At 39.8% G+C, this 17129-nt stretch overlaps 1 protein-coding gene across 1 annotated transcript in view; it reads left to right on the forward strand.

Annotated features, from left to right (window-relative positions):
• csmd3b (CUB and Sushi multiple domains 3b) overlaps nucleotides 1-17129 on the forward strand; it is a 1719816-nt gene that overhangs the window by 1603825 nt on the left and 98862 nt on the right. Inside the window, 3 exon segments of the mRNA XM_048595770.1 lie at nucleotides 7283-7429; nucleotides 7539-7727; nucleotides 16274-16459. Coding sequence (XP_048451727.1) covers nucleotides 7283-7429; nucleotides 7539-7727; nucleotides 16274-16459 — 522 coding nt within the window.

Here is a 17129-nt window from a genome sequence, read left to right on the forward strand (position 1 = left end):
TATACAAGAGCCACTGCTGTTTGTATTAATACATCATTTGACCTACATTTTTGAACGCACAGTAACCACAATTCTAGACACACTGGGCTTTGTACCATTTTAGTGAGGAAGGGATATTCCATTTAACAAAGAAGTAACGCAGCCACTAATTTCCTTCTTTGATACCAACTCAATGTGAGTGAAATGAAAGGTCAGCATTTAAATAAATAAATACAATCCTGATATCTGACTCAATATAAAATGGCTGTACTAACAGTTTTTTTCTTGTTGAAGAGTCAGTGTTTCTCATGCAAGTATAGCTTTTTGTTTGCTTTGTGTCTGATGTCCAATTTTTTTCTGGCAACAATATCAACCTGGCATCCAATATAGCCATGTAATTCACGTAAATAGAAAATGTTGGGTAATGGTTGCTAATGATAATTCTTTCTTGCCCAGTGACATGAAAGGTTATATTACAATCTGAAATAGACATATAAAAGTACAGTTTGATGAAGATTCAACATGTCGTGTTTTGTTGGATTATGTGAGACTTTGCTCTAAGTACAGATGAGAAGGAATAACATAGGTAGGATAGAACCTAAGTTGAGCCTTTAAATGGGACCAAGAAAAACAGTTACATATTTGCAATTAAAAGGAGAGAAACAATTCTACATTAAGCTTTCTGTCTATGAACATTTAAATCACATTAAAGAAGCACATTTCCACATATATTAAAAGACTATTTCAATTGTAAATTTTCTCTGCAGTGAACAGGATGATAATTTAGTTTTGCTGAGTTTTGAAATGCATGAGTCTTTTCATTTCCACAACATCCTTAATTGTGATGCATCTCTCAGGTTCTTTACGTTGGATTTGAAGCAAATATGTGTCTATGAATCCTAATCAAAATTAATTTATTGAAGATTCAGACAACATGGCCGCAAACAATTCCTTTTGATTGATAAGTTTGATTCACCCTCAAATATCCATCTTTCAAATTTGTACAGTATTGAACTTGTTTTCCAATTCATGAAACTGTAGAATTTAACTAAAACCCTGGTCTGGATTTTCATCTCCAAAACAGATAACAGGAGTTGGGAAAATATTTGGCTTAACTTCCCCAACCAGTGAGGAAATGTCCACAAAACAAGTTTCTGAAAGTGTCAGAAACGTCTCACTCACACTCAATTGAGGGAGTAAAATCTTTCATCCTTTAAATACTTTCGAAGATTTGAAATCCCCTTAAGGAGTCAATTTGTCACAAAAACCAAACTTCTATTCAGTAACTACATCAACAAAAAATCTATCCTTTTGTTGCTTTTTAAAACTGTCAATTGAAATAAGGACTCAGCTGTTCCCCACCCACCCATCAAGATAAGTAACTTTCAACCTTTTCAAAATAAATCAAGCATCAAAGACTGTCTGAGCTCTAATTATGGCCCTTGGTAAATGTAAAAAATAAAATTATATATTGAAATTGTAGGAAGAGATGGTGATACGCTTTCAAACTAAACCAGAAAGTCTGTCAATCAATGTACTGTAGCTGCAGGTGTTTTTCATTCCACTGAAAAGTGCAGCTTTTCATGTTTAAGGGGCTGGAGATTTAAATAAATTCAGCTCATACCGCTTAGCAGACTTCATTCATCCTTCAAGAGTGTTTATGTCCTTCTACAAAATTGACATTCCTGGATTGCAGATGTAGCTGTTAACATAGTGAAAATATCATTTGTTTACATTCAGCAAGATTTTCAAATGGTCATGTTGAGTTTGGGTTTCCCGCTGTGCAATTTATATCTTGCCACCTTCTCTTGCATAGAAGATGGGATTTACCATACGTAGGGTGGATCTTCTGCTTGGGGGTCACACCTGCCAAATTAAAAGGCCTTTAGATTTGGCTTAATTTATGCAAGTACAGCTCCTTGCATTTAAATGTCTCAAGCATTAGTTGGAAAGACTTGCAACCTATCCAGACCTGGATGCTAGGCAAAATCTTTGACAAGACTAACAGTGGACAAGTGGTGCGGAGTAAAGCTGAGCTTTTGGACAACAATCATCAGTGTTCCTATCTCTGGACCAGTAGGCCAGGTTCAAGTCCCACCTGCTACAGAGGTGCATGATAACATAGCTGAATGAGTTAATAAGGAAACATCTGGAGGATAATCGTTGCTCAGTCAGTCAGATAGGAACCATCAATTTTTTGCTGCCATGACCCTTTCTCTGTTACCCTCTCAACTAGTAAATAGTAGGCATGTCATCCCCTTGCTCTCTAGGCATTCATTACAGGCCAAGATTTGGCCTTGACTAATTCACATTTTGGGCCCTTCAATTACAAACTCAAATGATAAATAACTTAAAATGCTCATCCAATGTTCATGAGATAGTAGGAACTGCCGATGCTGGAGAATCTGAGATAACAAGGTGTAGAGCTGGATGAACACAGCAGGCCAAGCAGCATCAAAGGAGCAGGAAAGCTGACGTTTCAGGCCTAGACCCTTCTGTTATCTGAGATACACACATGTAAACTGCAGCATACCTTAGGTATGCACACAGCAGGTCACATGCGGAAATCTCAAACAAACACCTGCATCTCAAAAAAAAGTACTTGACTTTCTGCAGATGTCTTTTTCCCTAGGATGGAGGATTTCAGGACTAGAGGGCATATTTTTTTAAGGTGAGAGGAGAAAGATTCAAAAAAGACATGAGAGACAACGTTTTTACACAGAGTCGTTTGTGTGTGGAATGAACTTCCAAAGGAAGTGGTGGATGTGGGTACATATACAATGTCTAAAAGACATTTAGGTAAGTACATGAATGAGAAATAATTGGAAGGATGTGGGCCAAGTGCAGTCAGGTGGGACGAGTTTACTTTGGTATTATAGTTGGCATGGCCTGATTGGACCGAAGCGTCTGCCTTCCATGCAATATGACTCTCTGACTCTATCAGTGGAAGTTGGTGGAACCCAAGGGTGATTTCAGATTCTAATTTTCACTAAGATCTGAGTGATCAGAGAAACTTCCTTCAGCATTATTTCTGATGGAAAAACAGACATTCCTTGCCCATTTGAGAGATTATTTTCTTTTTTTTTCATTATATATCTGAAGAATACCTTGTATCAAGCCTGAATGCTGAATCATTTATAACAAATTTCATTCTTTCAACTTCAGGAGTGGAATAACCTCAAGCATAAAAACAATCCCCATATGGAATTGAGTAAAATTCACTTGCGTCAAAGGCATTTGACTTAGAGTGGCTTTAGGCAGAAAAAATAATGCAATTTAAATGCTAATTGCAAAGAAATGTGCATGCTGGCAAGGACATTTTGTTTACGGAATACATAACCAAATAGGCAGACTTTCTGAATAATTTTGCTCTGTTTGAAAGTCAAAGTAGTATTGAGCATTTACTTTTCAAGCAACACTTCAGTATAGGATGATACTGGTCATAATACACAATTATGAATGATTTTTTAAATTGCATTGATGCAGGTCTCATAGTTATTGTGGCTGAGAAGATCTCATTAGACCATTATGCCCCCAAAGAAAATGATTCTCAAATTCAATATTGTAACAGAATTATCTATTCATGATTAACAGTTTCCACAGTATTCTCAGAACAAAGCTACCTTCCTTGTGCATCCGTATTCCCTCTCACCCAAAGAAATACATGAGGCAGAGTTTGATGCTCAGAGTTTGAAGGTGTATGGCATTAATCAGGAGGGCAGATGCCGGGTGTGGACTCTGCTCCCTGCCTGCCTTCTGCCTAAATTAACTAGTGGCCAACCTTCCCATCTGACTGTTACTAAATATGTCCCTCAGTCGGAAATTAATGTCCAGTTAAGGGCCCCATCCTCCATTGCTGGTATTCATGGGCAGGACGATCCCCTTGTGGGAAGCCCTAAAAGCATTTGCCAAGAGCCAAAGCACAGTGCCCAGTTGAGGAATTCTAAGAATTCAGAATCAGCAGAATTAGTCCATTTGGCCCATCGAGTCTGCTGATACCTTTCTCAACCCCAATCTTCTCCCTTCATCAAATAACCATTGATCCCTTTACAAATTAAGAACCTATTTATCTCTGTCATACATACATTTAATAACTTGGCCACCTCAGATTTCTGCTGCTATGGGTTCCGCAGTTTAACGAGGGAGGACGGACTATTGCTGCAAACCATACCTTTACTCTCTCCTCCAATCCCCTTCTCCCATCTTTGGCCCCACCTTGGTTCCCACATCCCACCCTCACTCACCTTTGACTTGAGGTCCCTCAGCTATCCTGGGCGTCTGGTAGATGCATCTCTGGAATTCCTGGTCGTTCTGCTTGCCTGCACTTTAGAATCATTAGCTTCTCACTGACCAACCTCTCTCATTTGGAGGTTTTGAAGGAAGAGAGAAGGGACTTCTTCCCTTCTCGGGAAATCCTGGTAGTGGCCGTTCTCCAGTTTGTGGGTGAGACCTCTGTCACTTGGATTAGATTCCACTTTTAGGATTGTAACTGATTACAAGTTATAGATCGTGGAATAAAAAGCAGCAACGTGGATACAAAATTGGTTGTGTGGTAGGAAACGAAGAGCAGTTGTCAATGCATATTGTTTGAGTTCGTGGAAATTTTGTCATGGAATTCCCCAGAGATTGATATGGTACTTTTGCTTTTGCTAATATATATTAATGATCTGGATCTTGATCTGCAGGGGACAATTTCAAAGCTTACAGATGACATGAAACTTGGAAGGATTGTGAACTGTGAAGAGGACAGTGCAGAACTCCAAAAGGACATTGACAACTTGGTGGAGTTGGCAGATAGGTGACAGATGAGGTTCATTGCAGAAAAATGTCAGAAGAACATTGGGAGTCAGTACAAAATAAAAGGATGCAGCAGCAAAGGGACCTGGCTATTTATGTCAACAGATCATTTAAAGTAGCAGAACAGTTAGAGAAAGCAATAAATAAAATATACAGTGTTCTCAGCTTTATTATTAGGGAGGTGATGTTGGATAATTTTTAGACCTCAGCTGGTATATCGTGTATGGGTGTGAGCACTCCATTACAGAAGAGATTTGAATTGATTGGAGAGAGTGTGGATTTACAAGAATGGTTCTGGGAATGAGAAACTTCAGTTATGAGCATATATTGAAGAGTTTGAGATGATTCTCCTTGGACAAAAGAAGGCTGAGATAGAATTGATTATTTTTCAATATTATGAGCATGCTGGATAGAGTAGACAGGAAGAAGCTGTTCCTGATCCTAAAAAAGGATCAAGAATATGAGGGCAAAGATTAAATTGATCTGCAACAGAAACAATGGTGATGTGAGAAAAAAGTCTTCTTCACATGACAAGTAGTTAGAGTAAGGATTGCGCTGCCTGAAATTGTAGTAGTGGCAGGTTCAATAGAGGTATTTCAGAGAGTATTTGGATGATTATTTGAATGGAAATGATGAGCAGCAATGTGGGGAAAAGACAGGAGTTAGCACTCCATAAGAGAACCAGTTTAGGCACAATGGGCTGAATGGCCTCCTTCTGCACTGCAATGATCCCGTGATTCAATAACATATTTGACTTTTGGAAGTGAGATTAAAGGCAAGGTTTTTGTTTTGTCACACCTACCAAAGGAAAAATTCTCTGAAGGACGTGACACCTTTTCCCCAGTGGGTTTGAGGGAGTTTGATGGGTATGGGATGAACTGTAGCCAGCCGTCCTTCCTCGTGCAAGTCCGAGCTGGCCACGGTAGCTGCTGTGTTCCAAAGTTAGCTATTTAGGACATCCACCTCCTTTTTGCTGGGATTTCTACCAAATTGTTTCCAAATCACTAAGCTGTCTAGCCCTCATCACTCACACACCTCACTCCCCATGCCCATGCATGATCATTTATGAAACTCAAGCCTGCACCTTTTGATTTTTAGAATTCATCCATCGGAAGTGAATGTTTCTGGCTGGGTCAGCATTTATTGGCCATTCTTGGGGGCCTTTGAGAAGATGCTGGTGAGGTGCCTTCTTGAACTACTGAACTTTGGCGTAGGGAGACCTTCAATTCATAGGAGTCAGGGCCCAAGCCCAAATGGGCCCTCATATCCTCTGTATAAATCTATGCCAATTGCCCTCCATAAGTTATAAAGAAATAACGTTTACATTGAATCATTAAAACTAAACCAGTACGAAATAAATGCCAACAGCAATTTGAAGATGCTTCTGCTGTTGCATTATTCTGCTGTACAGTGCCTGAGCAGAACTGCCACACTATCATTTTCAATTTGTACACAATTATTTGTTTGAAATCAGACATCTTTTCATTTGTTCTGCTTTTGTGTCGCATCTATACAATTTTTCCCTTCATATTTTAACTTTAATATCAGTGGCAGCACAAGTGCAAATCAGAAATTGAAAAAAAAAATGCAGTTCTAACTTAAATGTATTTTCAGATTAATGCCACTTGTGTGTCTTGATGCTAATGGAGAGAGAATGTCCTGTTGCTAATTTTTACAGATGACAAAATTGAACTAGAAAATTATAACAAAGCAAACAACAAAAAGCTTGGTCATTAAACTAACAACTGTAAACATTTTCATTTGACTTCTGAAAATATCATGGTTCTAAGAAACATAAAATACAACTAACTAAAATTTAACAACCAAGAGTGAGTGTGTAAATACATGGAAAATCAATTTAGCACTCTGGTAGTTTCTTGTGTTATAAACCTTCATTGTTATTAATAGATACGAGAAAAGTGTTTAAAAAGCTGATATGAGAATGCAGCTTTGAAAATGATAAAGGAAACCTTTATACAGGATACACTGTAGATTATAAGTAAAACATTGAATACTTGACTTATAAGAGATTTTTGAATACAATAAATTAGATATCACAAAATTAGCAATTACAAGTAACTGTTTTGTAGCACATAAATTAACTGATGGCAATATGTAAAATTCTTAATATGTTCATAAAATATTCCATGTGAAGTTATCAAGACTTCTGAATGATGAAAAAATCCATTGTGTAATTTAAATGATAAATATTGCAGTTTTTCAATTATTGATAACACAATACTTGTTATAGGCTAAATAAAAACTTGTTATAAGCTGTATGACATACAGTAGGTGCTTGAAGTGCAGAACTATTGATCACAGTACATTATTGAACTTTTGATCCAACATCTCCCTTTGTAATCTACTTGCATCCTGTTTTCATCAGTATTTTAGTGGTTCCTTTGATTTCAGATTGCATTGTAAATATGATTTATTCAACATTGAAATTTATGTTTATTTTAAGTGTAGATTGAATTTTGCATGCTAATTTTCTGTTTCTACTAAGGTCCAAACAGCCATAGCCCATTGCTGAGCTCCTTCAGTGGAGACTATTCTTCCCCTTTTAATATCACCAGCAATGGTCACCAACTTTTTCTTCGCTGGTCAGCCGATCACGGTACTAACAAAAAAGGCTTTCGCATCCGATATGTTGGTAGGTAATCATTTTAATCTCACACTTTCCTCTTTTGTAACTTCACTCAGAAGTGAGGCAATTTGGAATTGAATGAAACAAATGTAACGTCCCACTGTTTTGTTCCCAGCCTTTTACTGCAGCACTCCAGAATCTCCACCCCATGGTCTAATACTCAGACAAACAGGAGGACAGCTCAATAGTGTGGTTCGCTGGGCATGTGAACGAGGTTACCGGCTTATTGGAAATAGCACTGCTGTATGCAGGAAATCACCATATGGATTTTACTCTTGGGATGCACCTGCCCCAGCCTGTCAAGGTAAACATATTCATGAGCCTTGGTGGATATTTTCTTTTCTCCTCCTGACAACAATTTTTCTTTCCTTCCCACTATAGTTTTAATTCTTCTCTTATTGGAGAAAGGAGACTATCCATTGAAAAGAACATTATTTTGTACTAAATGATCAGACATTGTATTAAAAGTTCAAAGCCAAAAGGCTGAATTGTACAATTAATTACTGTCATATTTTAACTTAAAGCAGATTCAATATCTTTTTTTGGTAAATTAATTCTGTTCATTATCTACCAGTAGACCCTCAATAGTTTAAAGCTAAGATTATGATCGTTGGCTAATGGTCATTCAGGAACTCAGCAACATGGTCTGGGAGAGAGTGAAATTTAATTCCCAGCAAGTCTCCAGCAGAAATCATCACTTATGAGTTAATCAACTGCTCACCGATGAAAGAATGAGTGCAACAAAAACAGAAGTTGCTGGAAAAGCTCAGCAGGTCTGGCAGCATCTGTGAAGAAAAAATCAAAGTTAACGTTTCAGTTCTGAGGAAGGGGCACCGGACCCAAAACGTTAACTCTGATTTTTTTTTCTTCACAGATGCAGCCAGACCTGCTGAGCTTTTCCAGCAACTTCTGTTTTTGTTCCTGATTTACAGCATCCACGGTACTTTCAGTTTTTATGAAAGAATGAGCCCAACCAGTTTTAATCTCAAGATCAGAGATTCATGCCATTGGTCTATTTCCAGATATGGGATGGGATTCTTCTGGTCATGGGCAGAGAGTTTTGGGACAAGACAATTTAAACATTTCTTATGGGACACTTTCAGGCCGGAATTTAATGTCCAGTTGTGCTTTGATAATGTGACCAGACTACAAATTGAATCTTTAAAGAAGAACCTGATTATATCACTCGGTGGATTTTAACTGACTCCCGATCCAGCTGGTAAAGTTACAATTCAGCATTTGCCTGATTCAGCTGGGAGGCTATAATCAGGTTCCAAATTGACTGCTGCAGGAATCCGCATAGTAAATCGGACTCCCATGAAGAGGTTAATGTTCTAGATTGCATCTGCCCATACCATTGCCAAACATAAACCCATACAAAAAAGTACATGCACAGCTCAAAACTATTTGGTAATTTGAAGATGCAACCAATGATAAATATTTGCAGCTTGATTGTCCTAATTGTGCTGGGCCTCCTGCAGTGCCACAACGATGCCACCCGAAGGTTGCAGGAACAGCAACTCATATTCTGCTTGGGAACCCTGCAGCCCAATGGTATCAATGTGGACTTCACAAGCTTCAAAATCTCCCCTACCCCTACTGCATCCCAAAACCAGCCCAGCTCGTCCCCGCCTCCCTAACCTGTCCTTCCTCCCATCTATCCCCTCCTCCCACCTCAAGCCCCACCCTCATCTCCTACCTACTAACCTTATCCCACCCCCTTGACCTGTCCGTCCTCCCTGGACTGACCTATCCCCTCCCTAACACCCCACCCTATACTCACCTTTACTGCCTCCATCCCCACCTCTTCGACCTGTCTATCTCCTCTCCATCTATCTTCTCCTCTATCCATCTTCTATCTGCCTCCCCCTCTCTCCCTATTTATTTCAGAACCCCCTTCCCCTCCCCCATTTCTGAAGAAGGTTCTAGGCCCGAAACGTCAGCCTTCCTGCTCCTCTGATGCTGCTTGGCCTGCTGTGTTCATCCAGCTCTACACCTTGTTATCACAGTTGAAAGTGTTCTGTGATTACACTGTCATTGCCCTCTGAGGAAGTCATAGAAGCTGACATATGGACACCCTCTTTTCTGCTTTGTTATAAGTAAATATCAACTCGGGTATCCATTGTACAAAATCACAAGTCCATAAAGAGAAAAGATGTTATGTTGGAACATACATAGGAGGAAAGTTTGACTCTAAAGATGAAAATCATTGTTGCTTGAGGAACTCCGATTCAGAATCGATGAGCTGAAATGTGAGCTCCAAACACTGTGACAATTTAGGGAGGGGAGATTTACCTGGACACTGTGTTTTATGAGGCAGTCATACCACTTGGATTAACTACCTCAAGTTTGGCCAGTTTTTAGGACAGGGAGTTGTGACTCGCAGCAAGGCAGGTAGAGGGATCAAGAAAGTAGTGCTGAAGGACCCCCAGTCCTTAAACTTGTCTAACAGACTTGAGTTTCTTGGTCCCTGTGTGGATGAGAGTAGGGGACATAGCAGTGATGAGTAAACTGACTACAGCACTACAGTACAGGGAGCTATTCAAGAGTGGGGAGAAGAGAAATGTAGTTGTGATCAGGGATAGGAAAGACACGGGAATAGATGCTGTTCTCTGTGGCCAGGATTGAGTGTCCCAAAGGCCGTGTTGCCTGCCTGGTGCTGTATTCAGGATATCTCATCAGGGCTGCAGAGGAACTTGGGATTGGAGGGAAAGATCTAGTTGTCACGGTACGTACCAACAGCAGAGGTAGCAAGAAGTTCTGCTCAGGGTATATGAGCAGCAAGGGGCCAAATTAAAAAGCAGAAACAAAATGGTAATAATCCCCGGATTACTACCTGAGCCACGAGGTAATCGGTACAAAGTAAACAAGGTTAAAGTTGTAAATGCGTGGCTCAAAGACTGGGCTGGGAGAAGTAGGTTTGAATTCATGGGACATTGGCACCAGAAATGGGGAAGGAGGGAGCTGCTCCAATGGAACAGGGTCCACCTGAATCATGCTGGGACCAGAGTCCTGGAGAATCACATAATTCAGGATGTGGATAGGGCTCAAGCTAAATGACGTGTGTGGAGAGGGTGTAGGTTCTTTTATACGGAAAATTATAGAAAACATTAAAGGTGGGGAAGCCTCCTCAGAAGTTATGAAAGATTCCAGAACAAGTAATAGGTCAGATAGAATGGAAAGGCTCTGGAATCTAACTTCAGGCACAGCAGAAAGAGAACAGCTATCAGGAGGGGGGAGGTCAACTCAGGACTGAGGGTGTTGTACTTAAATGCATGCAGTACACAAAACAAGATAAATGACCTTGTAGCACAGATTGAAATTGGCAGGTAAAATGTTATGAGTATCACAGAGGTGTGGCTATAAGGGGATCAAGACAGAAACTAAATATCCAGTCAAAAAGACAGGCAGATAGACAGAAGGGGAAGGGTTCCCTTGTTAGTAAGAAATTAAATTAAATCCATACCAACAAATGATACAGAATTGGAAGGCGTAGAATCTGTGTGGGTGGAGTTGAGAAACTGCAAAGGGAAAAAGACTCAGATGGGAGTTATGTATGGGCCTCTTAACAATAGTCAGGATGTGGGGCAGAAAATTAATCAGGATATAGATAGGCACAATTACAATAATCACAGGGGACTTCAGTGTGCAAGTGGACTGGGAAAATTAGGTTGGTAATGAACCCCAAGAAAACAATTCAAAAAATGTTTACGAGATGCTTTTTTGGAGAAGCTTGTGGTAGAACTCACAAGGCAATTCTGAATTTGCAATGAGGCAGAGTTGATCAGGGAGCTTGAGGTGAAGGAACTCCAAGAAGATGGTGACCATAATGTAATAGAATTCACCCTGCGGTTTGAGAAGGAAACGTTTGAATCAGTTATAATATTTTACAATTGACTAAAGGTATGATAACAGAGGAGCTAAGCAGAAATGATTTTGAAGGGGAGTCCAGCAGGAAAGATGGTGGAGCATCAATGGCAGGAGATTCTGGGATAATTCAGGAGGCATAGCAGAAATTCATCCCAAAGGAAGAAGAAATATACCAAGGGGAGGACAAAACAACCATTGCTGACATAAATGCAACAGAAAAAGCATACAATGTGGTGAAGATTAGTGGGAAGCTGTTAAAATCCAGCAGAGATCAACTAGTACAGCAATAAGGGGGAAGAAGATGAAATATGAGGGTAAGCAAACTAGTCATATAAAAGAAAATTGCTAGAGATTTTTTTATATATGTAAAAGCTAAGAGTGAGGCGGGAGTGGACATTGGACTGCTGCAAAATGAGGCTGGAGAAGTAGTAAGGGGAAAAAAAGAAGTGGTTCAGAAACTGAACAGGTACTTGGTACTGGATAGGAAGACACCAATGGGATATCAGAATTTCAAGAGAGTTAGGGACAGATGTGAGTGTGGCTATCACTACAGAGAAGGTGCTGGGGAAGCCGAAAGGTCTGAAAGTGGATAAATACCCTGGGCCGGATGGACTATGAGCCAGGATTCTGAAAGCGATAATTAAGGAGATTGTGGAGGCATTGGTGGTGATCTCACAGCAATCACTGAAATCAAGTATGGCCCCATAGGAATGGAAAATGGCAAATGTAACACTCCTGTTTAAGAAGAGAGGGGCAGCCAATCGGGGTTATCAGATGTTAATGCTGTGGGGTGGAAACTGTTGATGTCTGTCGCCGTCCCAGATCAATACCAATGAACACAATGATTACAGCCATTACTGTTACTGCAATATACTTCTTTATTTATCTCTTAGTCAATTTAACACTGCAGCAAAAAAAAAGCATCAGGTTCTAAACAGAGCTGCCTTACACTCGTGACTGAGAGTTAGGTATTACCCATTCTGGTGAGGGATAGCTGGCCAGGCATCAGTCATTCAGCTGATTTTATGCTTCTTCTCTGGACTCTGAGCTCAAGCCAGGCCCTGCTTCTGTGATGATTGTTCCAAGGTTATCACTCCTAGTGTCTTAAAACTCATTTTATTATATTTTATCTTGATCTTCCAGAAAGTTCGACTTCCCCCAGGACCCTTATGTTTCTGAGATCATCCATCCAAAGATTGTACAGACAAGACATCCCTGTTCCATTATCCTTGATTTTAACTTTAATTTAGTAGCCTTGATAACCATGAAGGTTGAGCAGCCCTTGTCACCAGATTCCTGTTTAATTCATAGTGCCTGGTTCTACCTTGCACAGCAGGCTATTGTCCCTGTGAAGTTAACCCTTTTTCCTGTCATCCTTATCGAAATTTAGCTGTTAGCCATTCTGGTGTAGGAATTAAGATGCAGCCAAATGGCTCACTGGGGAACTTAATTCTGGGGGTTGGAGTCAAAAGATTATGACCAATGTTTAACTCTACACATAATCAGAGAGATGATAGAGCATGAGAAGGAAAGGTGCCATGAGTGAGGAGGTGGTCATGATCATAAGCAACACCCTGGCTTTGATGGGAGTGTACCTAGTCCAGTACCAGACCTGGCATGTTTGCATATGCCTGGGGCTAGATCTGTAAAGCGGGTGGATAAATATTTGGATAAATGTGTTTGGTGGGAATTTGGGAAAGGGTAAAACCTATGAGGTTGACCGGGAGAATTGCCAGGAAGGAATATGTTTGATTATGTTTGGTGGTTTAAGGAGATTGAGAGCCTGATCCTGAGACTCACTGTTAGAGGAAAGACCATTTTTACCTTCCATTGTGCTGTAAGTAGCAAGTACACAGTGAAGATGAAAATGGCTATGACCACACCTGGAGTGGGCAGAGAAAATGCTTCATTCTGTGAGGGAGGGGGCTCTAATTTTGATTTATGTGAGGCCCTTCAAAGGACAACAAACTCATGCACTGAAGCTGAAAATGCTATCTCTTTGTGAGTCTATTGTGTAGTCATGTCCTTACTCCAAGTACTCCTGACTATATCATGCAAGATAATGAAAGAATCCCACTCATGTTTGTGATGCACTGGCAATGTCTATATATCTGAAAAGATGGAACCCAGTTGTCAAAGTAGCAGTAACTTGTAATCTACCCACTGTTTGCACATGGTGGAGGAGCTGCTCACTTCACACCTTGGACCATTGAACATTGTGTAGCACTGAGGATAAGTGGGATCTGTACCATCAATTAGTTATAGCTGGACGGAGATTTGTGCACACAGCTGATCGTGAAAAATGAACATACATGAACATAAGATATGAGAAGAAAGGAAGGATTAAGTGAGCTGAAAGTGGGTGGCACATATGTTCATGATGGTGCAGATATGGGTAATGTGGTGAGGTGTTCTGAGTCAGTGAATGGACAGCGAAGAGGTCATGCAGGGTTAGTGGTGTAGGATATAGCTGATGGATGTGGTGAGATCAAGAGAAGAGAGTTAATGAGGGTTGGTGGACAGAGTGATTGCAAAGTATCAGAGGGCAGATGGTAACACATACTTAGGTGGAATAGTGAAGGTCAATCATCTTTTTTTCAGCATTACTGGGCATTATACCAGCCAATAATCTCAAACCAGATGCCATGTTCTTCTCTGGTGGTCTGGGGACACGAATCCATGCAGCAGGATGCCCAGGTTCCTGTCTGCAAATCTGGGTAACCAATTTCCACTTGTCTGCATGGCCAGGATGAATCATATAGGTTAACACCAACCCTTGGCCAGGTCAGTAATGGAGTTTTAATTATGGAAAAGTGCCTGGATGCCAAGATATCCCAGCAGTGGTGAAGATTCCTGGCTCCAAGTGAGTGGGAAAATTGGGCTAGGGTCAGGCGATGAGGTATCTAGGTAGTTAATGTAGCAACTTTCAGTTGATGACATGAGAAAACTCTCTTGGACATGGAGACAAACTGCTTGAAACTGGGCAAAAGTAACACTTGGACGTTTTCTGGCAAGATTCAGCCTTATTATATGTTGACAATAACCCCTTAGTCTTTGTTATAACATTTAACTCTCAAAATGTGAGATTGTTTTGCTGGAGCTTACTAATTCGCTCAGTTAACAGAAAAAAATGTTTCTGCTGCTGGAAGTGCAAATGCAGATGTATTAAAAGAATGTGATCATACTGGAATAGTTTAACAAGTTGGAAGGCAAGAAATTGCTTAAATTCAGCAGAAGGAATGAGTGGGAGCAAATTAGTGCAATTTTCTTGAGTTTTTTTACTTGTGAGTTGCGGTTACCTGGTGATGAAACATATTAAAAAATATGGCTTCATCTCCTAAAGGATGGAAGCATGGAAAGGATAAGATATTTTTCCTTTCAGACTATAAACTTGGAAACTGTAAGTAGGACACAAATATAGCAAAAAAAAATGAGGAGACATTTTTTGGAACTTGAAGATCAGATGGAATTGTGTTCGGTGCACTTTAGCTGAGCAACATTATGTTACTTTTCAGAGGAGTAAGGAGTGTTTTTAAAAACAGACCTGTGAGTACAATGCACTCAAATAATCCAAAAGCCTTCAAAGAAGTAGCATTTTGTATCAAAGAATAAATGTGTTTACAGTAAATAGTTTACCTGTTAATAATGAAACCTAGTTGAATTGCTTTTGTTCCAAATAACGGTCAGGCAGGCAATTTGATCATCTTGGTGGTTAAAAATGTTATTTATACATTTGTGTTAGCTTGTTGAATAATGGGATTTAATTTTCAGTAAACTCTTCCCGACTGAGTCATTGCATCATAGAAATGTCAAACTGGATTCATTTATTAAAAACAAGCTATTTTTTTAGACTGTGCTTGTTGCCACTACAATTGTAGGGGGTGGTCTCACCACTAGAATGGCAACAGTGACATAAAACTTGCATCATGGCTTCATGTGTTGTTTTATGTACCAGCCTGGTGCCTGCAAAATTAAAGACAATTGAATCCGAGGAGGCCTTGGTGTCTCAATGCAGCCTCACTTGCTGTCCCACTCCCTGAGCAAAGTTGCGAGCTGAGTAGTGAATGATGTGGCCAGGAGTGAAGGGATAGTGCCAGTGCAAAGGCAGGGGGGCTTGCGAGTGTGATGTATAAAGGAGTGAGGGGAGCAACCAGAACGCTCTGTCAAAAGGGGAGCGACCAGTCGCCAGAGGCTCTGATGTGCTGGTGTGATATTATCACCAGCTTCTACATAAGTGGCCATTTTTGCCAGTCACATTGGTGTTGGAAACACACTCCATTTTTTTTTTATTCATTGACAGGATGTGAGAGTTTCTAGTTCTGTGCTTTTTATTAATATATAATATCTAATGTAACTGCTAATTACAGCTAATTACAACTGTTTTTAATACCAATCATTGAGCTGTGCAGTGACCTCATGTAGAGGCTATGAGGTACAATGGAGACGTGCTGGGTGACAGGGTATTGATGAGCATTCATTCTGGAGCATTCAGATGTACTGTTTGCCTCAACTTGAATGAAGGAATGGTGGAGAGATGACTTACTTTTATAAGTAAGAAAATGGAAAAAAAAAGCCTTGTTCAGTTCCTATCCACTGTTATAATCAGTGGAACAAGAAGGCAGTTTTTTCACTCCAATGCTTTTTCAAGAGCAATAAATGCTGGCAGAATATATGCCGCCCACATCCTATGAACAAATGAAAAAAGAACTTTACTTTCCAACATGGTTTAAATGCACTAGAGCACCAGTGAATTATATTGTTGAGTGATACAAGAGAGCTGAATGCTTACCATCAACCATATGTAGAATTTGCAACAGCAACGATGCTGTTGTGGAAAAGCAGACATTAGTTGACAGGTGCATTTTCAATGTCATCTTAATGAATGTTGAACAAATGGTTAATTGGAAATATTCAATTAATACTGACACACAAAAGTTTCTGTTATTGAGCATCTTTCATGGTATATTTCACTTGTTCCAGCAATATCTTGTGGTGTGCCCAAAGCATCAGTGAATGGAGGAGTATTTGCAACTGATTACTCAGTAAACACTCGTGTCAGCTACTTTTGCAATGACGGCTATCGACTTTCATCAAAGGAGCAGTCCACTGCAGTGTGCCAACAGGATGGTACATGGAGTAATCAGAACCGACCGCCGCGCTGTATGGGTAAGGAACCTAAGAAACTGACCTGGCAAGTCCTCTCCATGGCTGTTGTGATGTAGGTTTAAAGCTGAGCTGCATGTGGATAGAAATTAAATTCTTACAAATATGTTGCATCTTATCTTCAACATTTATGCTGAAAATGTCCCCTTGATGTTGTAAAGTTACGCAGTACAATTTTCACACTGAAATTGGGCAGTTTGGATATTAGTATGTGAATTTTTCACATATTTGCATATCTTTGTCCAGTTTCAGTACGTTTGCCTTAAAGTACCAGAATTTTTTTAAAAAATCAGTTATTCGAATGCAAATCCCCAAATGTTCTAAATTCAAGTCACTTGAGTCAGTTTCTGTGTTACTTCATGTTTGCATTAGTGTAAACCTCTTGGGTGGCATAAATGTCTGCATGTAGAATAGGGTACTACTTAGGCATTTCATTGTGATCAACAGCACTAATGTGGAGGTAGTGCAGTTGCAAGTTTCACATAATTCTTTGACATTTAAACACTATTCTCAGCATATCAGGAATCAACCACACAAAATTACAGATTGCTCTGTTGGTATTCTAGTCTTCAGGCTTATTAAAATATTTGTAATATTCACTTAATTGATGAGGTGGCTACATATTATATATATATTATATATATATATTTAGCTAAGGAATGAAAACAAAAGC

This window comes from Rhincodon typus, chromosome 4, assembly GCF_021869965.1.
Source record: "Rhincodon typus isolate 14 chromosome 4, sRhiTyp1.1, whole genome shotgun sequence".
In the NCBI taxonomy this organism is placed as follows: domain Eukaryota; kingdom Metazoa; phylum Chordata; class Chondrichthyes; order Orectolobiformes; family Rhincodontidae; genus Rhincodon; species Rhincodon typus.